A 14,533-nucleotide genomic window follows, 5' to 3' on the forward strand; every position below is an offset into this window, starting at 1 on the left:
TGTCAAGTAAACCTCATTAAAAATAAAAGTTAAATAAAAAAGAAATTAACTTTAGAATTTCTACAATGCATAACATAATTTCCCTTTTTGAACCTGAGGTACTGCATAAAAGTGCCTACAATGCAGTATGCACCTTTTAAAAAAATTGTGGTAAGAACACTTAACATGAAATATACCCTCTTAACAAAATTTTAAGTGTACAATACAGCCTTTTAAACTATGTGTACAATGTTGTACAGAAGATCTCTAGAACTAAATCATCTTGTATAACTGACATTTTATACTTGTTGAATAGGAGCTTCCCACTTTCCCTCCCCCTGGCCCATGGCAGCCACAATTCTACTTGCTACTTCTATGAGTTTGGCTCCTTAAGACACCTCATATAAGCGGAATCGTGCAATATTTGTCCTTCTGTGGCTGGCTTATTTCACTTAGCATAATGTCCTCCAGGTTCATTCTTATTGTTGCATATGACAGGATTTCCTTTTTATGAAAGCAATTTTGTCTTGATAGAACCTGTTCATATCTTCCAGTCTGTGTCTTGCCATGAGAAACTGTTCACTGCTTTCTTAAAAGTATATTTAGTAGACTTAAATGTTTTCTTTTAATTATACTAATAATTAAATATAATAAATATGTTAACATTTCATAATTAACTCATATATTCTGCTAGAATGGCACGTAGCACATAAGATATAGCTTAATTAATAATCATAGGCACCATTCACTTAGTGATAATACATATCAGATCCTAGGCTAAAAGCTATTCACACATTAAAAATTTTTAATCCTTATGAAAATTCTATAAAGACAATATGATTATCCTTATTTTGTAGATGAAGAAACAGTCTTAAGAAAATTATACGTTCAAGAAAGTACAATTTATGCATAGCATTATACAAATGGTATGTGATGTGCTTACACTCTAACGTACTCATCAAGTAAGACCAGGGCTGCCCAAGCGGCAGTTGTGAACCATTTGTTACGGTCTGACATGAGATAAGCTTTTTCTGGAATGTAAATCAAATAAATCACAATTCATTTTCCCATTAATATATCAGAACTGTCAACTAGAGGGCGTCTGTTATCCTTATTATAAAAACAGAATTTTTATCTCAGTTTGTCATTGCTTTCTTCACTGAGAAAGTCCTGCTTTTAAAAAAAAAAAAAAGTTGCCATGCAGACTAAATCAGATAATATACATGAACACATTTCATAAAGTCTAGTAATATTACCTGGATTTTAGAAATGAGTTTCAAAAAAGGCCAGCTGTCGTCATGCCATACCAATTCCACAATAAGTTGTTCAAAAGCAGACAATTCATGAACTCCCTGTCGACCTGAACTCCTTCAAGTGTCATAGGAGGTGATTCTGAAGAAATAATAATATTAATTCTAGGTGATGACAAAACAAAATATTTGATCACCATAAGCTAAACAGGTCATATAAATACAAACTAAACTCAAACAGAAGATCGACACTCTACACACTGAGATGTTAAAGTAACTAACATTCTGAGAGACAGGTAAATCTGGACCAAGTATTTGTTATTTCCTTTTGATCTTAAAAATTTCCAATTGAAATAAACATTTATTGGGAACAGACTGTAAAAAGAGTGTAATACAAAAGGAAATTCTAGAACACAAAGTTTGTGGGTTGTTTTTTACTCCATTTTATTAAAAATATGTTTTCAACTACAGTAAAATGAAAGCAAGCAATCCTCTGGTATTTCCTGAAATACATCCTTAGGAAAATAACCTCTTCGGATCTAGAAACTTGGCCTCTTTATAAATTACCTTGCAAAATAGAAAATATTTCTCAATGATGAAATAAAGGATTATTCTTATAAATCTAAAAACAAAAAATAAAAAACAAAAAAAAGTCAGCTGAACTCTACAGTGTGCTTAGTGACATAGTCTATTTACATTGTGATGCAACTCCTTATCGGGGCAGGGACTGCTAACCAACAGTTCATGCCCCACCAGGCGTCTGCAGGCTACTCTTTGAGTAGCACTGTACATATGGTGTATGAATAAACACCTAACACTTCAGTTTAAGCAGAGTTCAAGCTGGACTCAGAGAACATGAACATTTGTGTGAAATGTTCAGGGTATTTTTAATCCCTTCTTGCAATCAATCAAAAAACTAGTTTCTATTCTGTATACACAACAAATAAGGCACATAGTAGAAGGTGGGGGTGATTTTAAAAATCAGGATCCTTGTGCACTTAGGAAGTTTGCCACCTGAATGGAGAGAAAAACTAATGCCAAAAAAACCTACTTATACTTAAGCATTAATGATAAAGGCCCAATAAATGATCTGTGTAGACCACAAGAGCTCATACGTGCAGCTGGGGGAACAAGCTCTGAGGCGATCTGCCAAAGCTTCAAGGTAGAGGGAAAACGTAAGCAGGTCTTTTAATGACGAAACACTCATACGGTTTGAGAAAAACATAGAGGCAGAAAAAAGCAGCAAAAGTAATCAAGGGGAGGGAAAGTAATCAAGGGGAGCCAAGAATCTGAAGGAAGAGGGAGGAGTAGGCTAGGAAGGTAAACTTTCCCTCAGGGACACGAAGCGCAGATGCTTAATAAGCATATTGAGTTTCTTGAAGAAAAACTTTTAATTGCTGAAGGCTGCCTGTCTTAATAGTGAGCAGGGACATTGGTAGCGACAGTGTTTTCCATTTTTAGTAGGCAAGGGTGCACTTCTTTGCATAATTCTGACTTTGTATGAATTGTCATGAATACCCTGCAGGTTTAGTTCCAGTTCAGGTTTATGTATCAAGGATGGGACATTTTATGTACGAACAACTTCTAAAAAGTCCTACCCTGGTAAATAATCCATATATTCATAGCCTATAGAAGTATCTGATCCAGAGTTTACGCTTAAATCAAAATGGATTTTCCTAGGAAAAATTTAATAAGTAATATCCTGGGATATTCCAGAAATAATCAGTTTCCATGATATTCTCCAATTTTTATGTGGTGAGTTTAAGTTGAGAAAGCTTCTTAAAAATATATATATATATGTATATTTATATATTTGTTACAGAAAAGAACTAACTTGAGGGAAATATTTCTTCAGTTTTCCTCCCTGTTAAGCTCTTTTCTCATACTGTTTTTATTTTTTACAAAATACAACACATATAAATCCACAAACTCAAACTAGTGAAAGACAATGGCTGAATGTGAGGTTTGCTTCTTTCCATTTCAAAGTTCAAATGTTATCACTATCCTAATTCATAAAGGAACAATTCAGGGAATATTTACAATTGTATCTATATCTCCATGCAATTCGTATAGTATAAAAAAAGCCTTAATTATTCATATTTAAACCTGTGTGACTCAAAATTATTTATTGAAAGGTTTAACAGCCTAGGTTGTTTCATGGATTTACCTGACAGAAAATCCATTAACATGCCAATAATTTCACTAAGTTTTAGTAAGTGGTCAAGGTGAAATCAAGATGGGGTATATTTGCATTTCAGCTTAGAATAATAAACTGACATTTGCTTAACATTTCCAAGTGAATTTGCACATCTTTCCCACAAGCATTTATTTTCATATTAGTTGCTTCTCATTCCCAGACATACCCTTGTGTAATTAGGGTTAATATCAAACTATGCCTGAAGAATTTGTTCAAGAGAGGTGGAGACACCAGAGGAGAACAGGAAGCCCCCAACGGATATAACCACACATGTAGTTGCGTAGAGACACCTGGCCAAAGGCACAGGTTCCTTGGTAAGGAGAATCTGAGGGCATGAGCTTGTGTCAGGTCAGGGGCAGGGAAGATTTTCAAGAGAAAACAAAGAAAGGGGAGAAAAGAGAACAGGATGACAAATTAAAATCCAGGAATCTGAGCAGAGAAAGGAGAGACGGCTTTCCAGTTTTGACCAAATTTTAAGAGTTGATGGGATCAGATGAAAGAAGTCAGGACTTCTGGGGTCAATGAGATGAGTTTGCTCCTTGGAAGGGCCTGACCTTAGAGTGGGTCCTGATAGCCAGAATCTCTCACAATGGCCCTCAAATAAAGCCATGTGTGCAGTTAAAGGTATATGTACCTCCATAAGGTTTTCTGTTTGCCTGTGCACGCATGTTTATATTCTCTCCTAAAGAAAGGACTTACTGTCTATATTTCCATCTTTTTTCAGCTCCTTTCCATTAGTGAACTTCAGACACAAAAATAGGGTTTCAATAGGTTCCACGGGGTGGAAGTGTGGAAGGAAAGCTTTTCTAATTTAGAGTTCTGAGCAAAAGCTTCATAAGGCTTATGACACTGCCTTTCTTTCTACCTTTTTGCTGTCAATTATGAGTTGTACTTTGCCTGCAGAGAAATTTTTTAATAAGCAGTTGCTTTCCTTTGGATATTCTAACACATCTAACAGCATTCTCAGTGCCCTATCATTAATTTATATTATTCACTATGTTTGCAAAGATTAAAAACCAACTCCCCAATGCATTTGTAGACTGTTATATAGAATTCAATTTGAATTTAGCGTTAATTAATGTGCCACTAAGCATGTTCTCTATTTTTCCTGTCACTGTATGATATTAAATCCTTTTAAATTTTTAGTTGTTCCTAGTAATTTACACTGTTTGAAAATAATATGCAGTGACAAAGCAAGCAGAAGTTAAATCTACAGCTGATTTAACTCCAAATCACAATTCATTTTCCCATGAATATTTCTGAGTTGTCAACTAGGAGGTATCTGTTATCTTCATTATAGTAACAGAATTTCCATTACAGTGTCACAAAACTTCATAGAAAATACTTTTTGACGTGCTTAAGTCTCATTCCTTGTGAGAGAGGTCTTGTTATGTGTGGAAATAAAACTAGATACCCTAGAGATCCTGCTATAGAGAAGAAGTTGGAATAAGAACATGATACTAAATTATTTGTTCTTAGGATGGGAAAGAATAACAGAATTGATGAATAACTTTCTAAAGTTTAACCAGAGTCTAGTATTTTTGTGTTACTTTAAATCACCTAATCTTTAAATTCAGAGCATCTGTGTGAGGCGTTAATTCACAGAAGTTTTCGTGAAGGTCAATTCTGAATGAGTATTTATTCATGTGTTTATGCTTCTGCCTAGGAAATCAGTAAAGGAGACAAGTCATTTTATCTCTGTATTTTGTGAAAAGCAGTATTCAGGTGATACTGGCTCTTTTATTCCAAGAATACATGCATGCCCACACCTAATTTGAGAGCAAGCCGAGTAATGGTGGCAGCGTAATATGAATAGCACCCACTAAGGCAGCTTCTTTTTCATTCCCACTGAGAAAAAGAAGAAAAAAAAAGAAGGCCTCGTGAAAGGATTCTGTCTGTTCTTTCTCAGATAAAGCAAATCATCTTTCTTTTTTAAAATGACCTTCAGTTTTACAGGAGCACAAAACCATAACTGTCATAGCTAAAACTGATCAAACATGTTAAACGTAATACCAAACACGTTACAGGCAAAGCAGTCAACGTTCCATAGGTGAGGCTGATGAAGTTATGCCAGGTATCCTATAACTCCTTCTGTAACAAAGAAATGAAAAGATGCTGCAGCAAACAGAAAGGAATTGTTACTCAAATTTGTTCACCTGAGCCACCTGTACTAAATGTAAATTATACCATACTAGAGATCTTTATAATTATTAATCAAATGAGTACATGAATATATTTCATTAAAAACACTATTGGCAACGTAATTCCTCTAAGACATCACACTTGAGTCCAATGATTAAAATTTTGACATAGGCTCATATATTTTTCCATTACTAAAAACAAGTTACAGAAGGAGACTCTATCAAAATGCCCAATTCTTATACATAGGCATTGTTAAGTTTAAAATAGGAGTCATCTTTGTAGAACTTCCAAGATTGATTTCTAAAAGATTGAGTAAATAAATACTCTGAATTGTACTCCTGTCTCAAGCCAAACACTACTTGCCAGCGTCCAGTAAGCAGCAACCTTTACAAAAGAAAAGAAAGAACAACAGGCATTGTTTTTATGTGATTCCTGGAAGCTTTTGCATTCAGAGCCTAGAGTAATTAACTGAGGACCACATTTTTTTATAAATACAAGTAGAGAGAAGTTGGCCTGCTGGAAATTTTAAGCATCTCAAACTCAACTTCTTCCCCAACATCAATGCGTCAGATCTAGCTGAGATGGTAAAGGGAATGAAGGGTATACTCACACTAGATGCTTGGTATGAACTATTGGGTCAGGCCTATTGGGGCACCTAGACTGGTCAGTGTGGATGAGGTAGAAATATTCAATGTGGTCAATGTGTCTGTACCGATAATGTATCCAGATCATCAGTTTGAAAATTCCTGTGTCCAGGTTTTCATATCATTATTGGGTGCTCAAATAGGTGTTGACTGAAGTTTACCTGAAAATCCTGACCAGCAAAATCTTGGGGGGTGGGGAAATCTCTAAATTTGAAATGAATACAGATGATTTCTTTTTTTAATTAATTAATTTATTTTCGCTTCACTGGGTCTTCTTTGCTGCACCCGGGCTTTCTCTGGTTGTGGTGCGCGGGCTTCTCATTGCGGTGGCTTCTTTTGTTGCTGAGCATGGGCTTTAGGCGCGTGGGCTTCAGTAGTTGTGGCACGCGGGCTCTAGAGAGCAAGCTCAGTAATTGCGGCGCATGGGCTTAGTTGCTCCAAGGCATGTGGGATCTTCCCGGACCAGGGCTCGAGCCCGCGTCCCCCGCATTGGCAGGCAGATTCTTAACCACTGCGCCAACGGGGAAGTCCAATACAGATGATTTTAAAAAGAAATATATAGCATGATAAGCATTCCTCACTAGAGCATAGGCCTGAATGCGTGACTCTGTAGATAAGAGAATTCTAGTTCATTGTACCATAGATCTGAACTAAAACTGTAATTAATTTGAACCCAGATGAAGAGAAGAGAAAGGAGCAGTGGCAGTTTAACCTCTCACTTTATCATCTAATGAAAGATACTGCATTTTGTTTTTTGAGTCACGAAACACAGACACTGATTCTTGTCAGGTTTTCTCTTACTCTCATTCCCTGTATCCCAGAATAAGTTTTTCAGTTGCTGTGTGAAAGATCACAGTTCCACAAACTCCCCTCCTCTTTGTCCTCAAGAAAGACACCTTTCTTCCTGAAACAATGCAAAGGAACCTATGCCTCCAGCAAGTATTTCTATTACACTTCAAGGACCGTGGGGGTGAAAGGTGTTTCTGTCTCTTCCAAGGTTTGGATGATGGGTCCATTAGATGGTTAGTGCAGCTTCCATCTGGCAGCAGAATTCACGGTTCCAAGTAGCACAGCATTATTACCTTTGTGGGCAAGACAATATCACAACTGGTGGAGGAATAATCACATACGTTGCCTCGTTTTACATTTGTCCAGGCATTCAGCTACACAAACTATTCCTCTTTGCTCAGTCCTAAATGACATATAGACTGGGGAAAATACAAGAGCACACTAAAGAAATTTATCTCAAATTACTGCAGGGAATTGAATTTGTGGCTCAACTGAAATAGGTAACCGCTTCTATTTAACTGGCTATAAAGAGATATCAGATGGCACTGTGATGTATGTTCTTTACAATGACCTTTGACAGGCTACGGTGGGTCCTGAGGCATTTGAGGCCACGATTAATTGTATTGCTTTCTTGTGAATTTTCTTGCTAACACTCTGTAAATCAGAGGAGTCAAGAAGTTGGTTTCTCATCTAATAGATTTTTTTGGTGCACTTATTTCACCTTTTGCAAAGGAACAATGACTTTTGTGGGGAAAGAAAGGAGGGAGACGTTTGAATGCCAAAATTTAATAATAATAATAAGATGTGGACTGCATTTGGCCTTCAGCTAGGCCTGCTATGGGACCTGTCATTTTGTATTTAGCATGCAATTTGGACTTAATTAAAGCAACTTCAACTAACATATATTAGAAAAGATTATTCTCCCCAAGTGGTTCTCTGATCTTACTTTATTGCAAAACAGTGATGCTGATTAATGTAAACAGAACTAGAAAAAAACTTAAAGTTAAACTATTCTTAATTGAGGATCATAATATTCAGTAGACAATTATGACTTTTCCAGAATAATAAAAAAGTTATAGGAACTTCCCTTATGGTCCAATTGTTCCCTTTCCACTGCACAATATACAGATAAGCAGTAGTCAGTCCACTTATATGACAGTCCACTTATATGACTGCGTGTAAGACATGTCTTACACGCAGGGAACACAGGTTCGATCCCTGGTCAGGGAACTAAGATCCCACATGCGCGGGGCAACTAACCCAGGGTGCCACAACTACTGAGCTCCAGCGCCTCAACTAGAGCCCACCTGCTGCAACTACAGAGCCCACATGCTCTGGAGCCTGCATGCCACAGCTAAAGAGAAAACCTGCATGCCAAAACTAGAGAGAAGGCCGTGCACCACAAGGAAGAACCCACAAAATGCAATGAAAGATTCCTGCATGCCTCAACGAAGATCCTGTTTGCCCCAACTAAGTCCCGATGCAGCCAAAAATAAATAAATTAAATAAATAAGTAATAAATCTTTAAGAAAAAGTTATGTGTAGAATTATTAAATTTAATTTATTAAAGTCACTTCCTGCATCTTTCTTCAGATTTTTCAAAGCTATGATAATAGAGTTAAAAATGTCTCAAACTTCTTAAATGCGTTGTTTCAATAGAAAATGCCCTTCCTGATCTACAATTAACCTACAGTCAGCAGTACTCATTTTTAATGCTTCCAAGTTTCCTTGGGTTACCTAAATTATGTATAGAATAAATATAACCGTCCTTATCTTAGTCATCTTTTATACATGTTTTACTGTTTTGCAAACCAGCATGGAGACACTGGAAGCCTAAAATTCCACAAAAAGATTCACTCACACTCAAACTGAAAGCAGGAAGAAGAAAAAGGAAGAGGGTGCATCAAGTTATGCTAGAAAATAAAATGTGAAATACATGATCATTTTAAGATAGCCACTACTCTAGATTTCATGATATTCTGCCATGTGGAAACATTAAAGAAACAAACAAAAAAATGGATAAGAGAATTCTATATAGAACGGAAAGAAAACTAAAGATCTTAGATGAAGACTGAAAAAAAATTAAAAAGGAATAGGAAAGTAAATGAAGGAATTGCATGAAAAGGAAGAGTAAAGTAGACAATCTGCATAAGAAAAGCAGTTGTGAAACATTCTTACTAGGATACTTGTCGCCTGGTTTCAAATTCAGTTATCATATAAGTGGACTGACTACTGCTTATCTGTATATTGTGCAGTGGAAAGGGAACAATGACAAAGTGAACAATTAATTAGAAGTAATGATTTCCAAAATGAAAAATTTAATGGAAAACAGGATAATTACATGGAACACATTTCTTAGCATGTGAAGGAAGAACGGAAACAAAGCGAAAATGTTGAGAAATACAGCATCATGAGAGAGAGAACATCATTTCATCATTCAGCTATTAGGAAGTCTAAAAGAAAGAAGTGAGAAAAAAGAGGGAGGAAATTATCAAACAAGTAATATAAGAAAATACCTCAGAGTCATAATATTTATATCGAAAGGGTCCTTTGAGCAATGTCATCAACAAAACAATCAGTCTCAGATTAGCATTAGCACCTAAAATACAGTGGGTAAAAAAACTGGATCTGCTAAGAGGATCAGCAACAATGGATGCGAAAACAGGAAGTGATATCTTCAGAGTGTGAAAAAATAGATATGTTATTTATGATTCTGTGCTCAGCCCAACTATCAATTAAGTTTGACTGTTTCATAAATTTATTTGCAGAAATGCAAGGACTCAGATTTTATCATCTCTGCATTTTTTTATGAAGAAAAGACCTCAGGTGTACTCTCTGAAAATAAAAGGAAAATCAGACATTTAAATGAAATGACAGCACTGCCCAGGAGGCAAAAAAAATAAAAAAGGGAAAAGGCAGTGTTTTTTTTTTAAATGGAAAAGATAGTTTTAATATTTCATTATTAATTCTTGATTTTATGAATATTAAAACAATTCACTAACAACTTTGTGCAAGGATTAGGGTGTTAACACACAAAGTATAAAATTATTTAGAGTATAAAAATGAACAACTAGCCTAAACCACAGAGTACTTTGTAAAGAATGCTATATTGCCTACCTGGATCTAAGTGGCAGGTAGCTTCTCAGAAGTTGCTGTGATAGAAGGGAGGCCCATTTACAGTGGTCATCACAGCATCCTGTGACAATACTTGAATTAATGCATTTGTATGTAAACTTATGTATCTAATTAATTTTACTATTTGTTATAGATACTATTAAAATATTTTGCTTCTGACATACAAATATTTCATTGTTTTCAAACAGGTACAGTTGTACTGGTAGGCACTAGTTGAATAGCAGCCTTGAATGGGTCCACGTTAGAAGAGAAAGTGAAGCTCCTAAAAGAGTATCTCCAAGAAGAAGAATGAAATGGAATCAAACAGTTGGTAACCCCTGAAAACAGGTGGAAGATATTTGGGAAATGATAAACTCTCTCAACAAGAAAACAGAAATGTAAGAAACTTACAGTCCAAAAATGAAACAAGCTACAAAGGTAGATTTTAAATGAAAGTAATCTATTTAACCTTGATCCTAGGAACATACTCCTTTGAGGAGCACAAGTATTAAAACCCAGAAAAGGGGATGTAACTGGAATATATTACCAATATAAAAATAAGACAATAATATAAATACTGTTCATTTGAGCTCATCCTTTAAAATCAATCTCTTCCTATGACTTTTCCATAAACAGGTAATTATGTTAACAGAGGAGAATGTGAACTGTATCAACCATAACCATATATATGACAGGTGGAGCTGAAAGAGTTCAAGATGCAATTAGGAAGGAGTGCTGAGAGGGAATGGTAGGGTGCAAGGAATAAGTTTGGTTGTGCCTAAAACTGATGGAGCAGTAAGGAGAGATATAAGCACATTATTTAAAGCTAGAAGTAGGAAAAATCAAAAATAATGTTACAACTATTAAATATTGGGAAGGGAAGAAAAGATGATGTTCCATTTGAGTTAATCCTCATTTTTCATAGTGGAGAAGCAATAGGAAGCAACTGTCTCAAATTGATAAACCAAGAAATAGTAGTGTGTTCATATTACTTAGAGGAATGAAGGTAAATAAGTACCACCCCCTGCCCCCTGCCACATACACAAACAAAACCCAGAAAATTCTGAGTGTTTACCTCCAGAGGACTAGAGCTCAGAAGAAGGGTAGAGCAGAATACTACCAAGTATAAGGTGTTTAGAGTTATTATTTTATAAAAATATTTCAATTATTTAAATACATAAAGAGAAAGGAAAGTCATTATAGAAGATATATAAGATAAGTAGCATGACCAAATTTTTGTTAGGGAGTTGGAACCAAGCAGAACCCTGCAGCACACCCTGTCACCCCACCCCCAACACTGGTACAAAGGCCCTCTATGTCCCCTGCCTCTTTGTAGAAAAGCTGAAATCTCCCAGGCCTCCCTGAATTACAGAAGAGCAGGCTCAAGCAGTTAATGATTAGGACAACAGAGTCGCAGACTCAGGGTCTGATATGCATTCCTGAGTTATTTTACAGATACTATAACTGCCACCAGAGGGAAAAAGCTAACTTCATAATGGTCAGATTGGAGCCGTGACATAAGCTGCTCCATCCTGAGCAGTACTGCATCTATGGCTAGCACAATTCTAAAAACTGGCCTGAAGAGAACGGGATTAACACTATCACTCATAATAATCTATACCTTTGTGGGCAGCAAAATAATTGTACTTTGTTCTGCCCGTATATGTAAGGGGGCAACTAAAACTGTCGGCAAAGAGATGCCTCAAACCCATATCGATATCTTTCACTCTAAGACTTCAACGCCATTTTTCAGTATAAAGCAATTACAGAAGATACAGCTTCGTCCCCAATCCCATAGAAATGGAATGATATCTGACTGGGGGAATCTGTAAGCAGCTCTTTGCAGGAAACCACTCTCAGCAGAAAATCCCTTTTCCCTTGTCACTTTAGGAAAGCTATATTGTAACTAACCTTAAACCATGCACCCCCATGCTCCACTCATGTCTGGCCCAAGCACACTTTTCAAATCTTTTGATCACACAATACCTTGCCTAACCTGCTGATTCTTTCCTTAGATCAAAGAAGAAGAAATGAAGAATAAGTAATTATCAGATGATCAGATTTCTTCCCTAGCTTCCCCTTTAGTAATCTCATGAACAAACTGTGTGAACAAGATAGCATCTAAAGAAAGATCACAAGGAGTTGACAAGCCTCCACGCAGTGGGAGATGGCTACAAATTTGATCCTCTATCTCAATGATTAATTGAGATTACTTCTCCTTTTCCCTTTAAGAACTTTCATGGCTGAGCAGAATCTTCAGAGTTGGGTTTTGGGAGGACATGAGTCTGCCTTTCTCCCCAGATTGCCGGCATTCTGATTAACAGCAACTTTCCTTTTGACCAATAACTGCCTCTCGGGTATTGATTTTTGAGTGGCGAGCAGCCAGACCTGAGTTTGGTAATGGAATGGGACCTTATGAAAAATGGATAATGGAGATGGACATTTTGATGGGTACAGAATTTTTGAAAGGAAGGTAGCAGGGCTAATTTTATCCTTAGTTTCTCTATAGTGAAACTGAGGTTTAGAGAGTTTAACGTGGTAATCCAAAGATTTACTGATAGTAAATAGGAAATATACTGTAGAAGTAGAACCTGATCTCCCAAATTTTAAATACTTTATATTCTTTGAGATTCGCCCTTAGAGCAACATGTTCCAAATCCTTTTTTCATTCTTTTTTGGTGCTTATTTTCCTGCAAAATGCAAACTTAAAAAAATTCACTCTGCCCTTAAAGTGACTCAATTAAAACCAACTACATAACATATATCAAGGGAAAGAAACAGTGCAATGTGGTAACATAAAGTGTTCTTCCTACTGCATGTAACTGATAATCCCCTGACTCCTGTAATTCCTTACACCCCGTTGCCTTAAGATAAAATAACAATTGCTTAGATGTCTATTTAATAAAACATGGAATTTTTGCAAAGCAAAAGCCAACTTTATGTTGTACGCAAGAGATATTACCTCTAATAAAGTAATTCAGAAAGCCTAAAAATAAATGGATGAACAAAGGTATAAAAGACAAATGAAAACAATAAGAAAACAGGAGCTATTTCCTGATATCAAACAGACTAGAATTCAGACCAAAAGGCGTTGGATGTTAAAAAAAAACATACAGTATGTAATACTTGTTAAAATAAAATGGAAATTAGGCTTGAAGGTCTCCCAAGCAGACAAAACTAGTTTAGCCACATATGCAAAACTCAATCTAGTTTATGCATGTGAAACTTACATAGGTTCTTGTAAGTGAATGGAAGTGAAACTTAGATTATTTCTTGTAAAGACATCTGATAATCACAAAGGAAACTTAAGTTATCTTCCTAAAATGATAGAAGAAAATCACTTGTAACCAATCCCTTGTTGTCTGGAAACCTCCATTCTAACAACCAATCACTGTGAGGTTAAACAACTTGTTCATTCTCACTTTATAAGCCATCCTGTAATAACAAGCCTCTGAGGTTCATACCACTTTCTGGTTTGAAGTCTCCCTATTCATGAGCAGTTTGTTTCTTGCTCAATAAAATATCCACATCAAGTAAACCTCTCTGAATTTTCTCTTGACAAACTAAAAGCCACAATTCACAAAGAAGATACAATATTCATGAAAATCTATGTACCAGAAACACAGAAATCACATTCATAAAGCAAAAATTAAAAGGAAGTAAAGGGTAAACAGAGAGAAACCCACTAAAAAGAGGAGACACTGTCATAACTCTCAGTCCAAAACAAATCAAGTAGACAGTAAATAGGCAAGGATATACAAGACCTATACAACAGTACCAATAAGGTAAGTATTAGAATAGATACTGTCCTCTGTAAGCCCAAATAGAGAATATTTCTTCTTCTTCAACACAAATGGAACATGTACAACTATTTACCAAATATCAAGTCGTAAAGATAAGCTCAGTAAGTTCCATAAAATAAAAATAACAGAAAAAACATTCTTTGATGACAATGCAGTAAAACCAAAAATTAATAACAAAATCAGAAAATTCCTCAATATCTATTAAAGGAAGCACTGTGTGAAATAATTCTTGAGTAAAGGGGGAAATACAATCTGAAATTCCTCTGTTTCTTAAAGAGTAATAATAATATAAACGTAACATAATAATATAAACAGAATTTAAGAAGCAGAAGAAATTAAAACAATCAGAACAGACTACACAATTTATGCAAAAAATTTAATGTCTATATAAAATAATCAATGATTATTTAGGAAAACACAATTTACTAAAATTGACTCCAATCAAGATAGACAGCTTGAGCAAACCATTTTCCATAGACAGAATAAAGTTATCAAATTTCTACCCTACAAAAAAAGCACAAGGCCCAGAAATGATTTCACAAGGAGATATCACCTAGTTTTTAAAAAACATATTTAAACATTGTTCCAGAGGATAGAAAATGAAGAACTCCCAAA

The 14,533-nt window shown here is 35.6% G+C and overlaps 1 protein-coding gene across 1 annotated transcript in view; it reads left to right on the forward strand.

Annotated features, from left to right (window-relative positions):
• HINT1 (histidine triad nucleotide binding protein 1) overlaps positions 1–13,675 on the forward strand; it is a 94,381-nt gene extending 80,706 nt beyond the window's left edge. The window contains exon 3 of the mRNA XM_027098541.1: positions 10,325–13,675. Coding sequence (XP_026954342.1) covers positions 10,325–10,353 — 29 coding nt within the window. The 3' untranslated portion in view covers positions 10,354–13,675. The remainder of the gene's footprint in view (positions 1–10,324) is intronic.
• Positions 13,676–14,533: the final 858 nt, after the last annotated feature.

Source organism: Aethalodelphis obliquidens, unplaced genomic scaffold (assembly GCF_003676395.1).
Source record: "Aethalodelphis obliquidens isolate GAN/ISIS:26980383/991018 unplaced genomic scaffold, ASM367639v1 scaffold4, whole genome shotgun sequence".
NCBI classification, from domain to species: domain Eukaryota; kingdom Metazoa; phylum Chordata; class Mammalia; order Artiodactyla; family Delphinidae; genus Aethalodelphis; species Aethalodelphis obliquidens.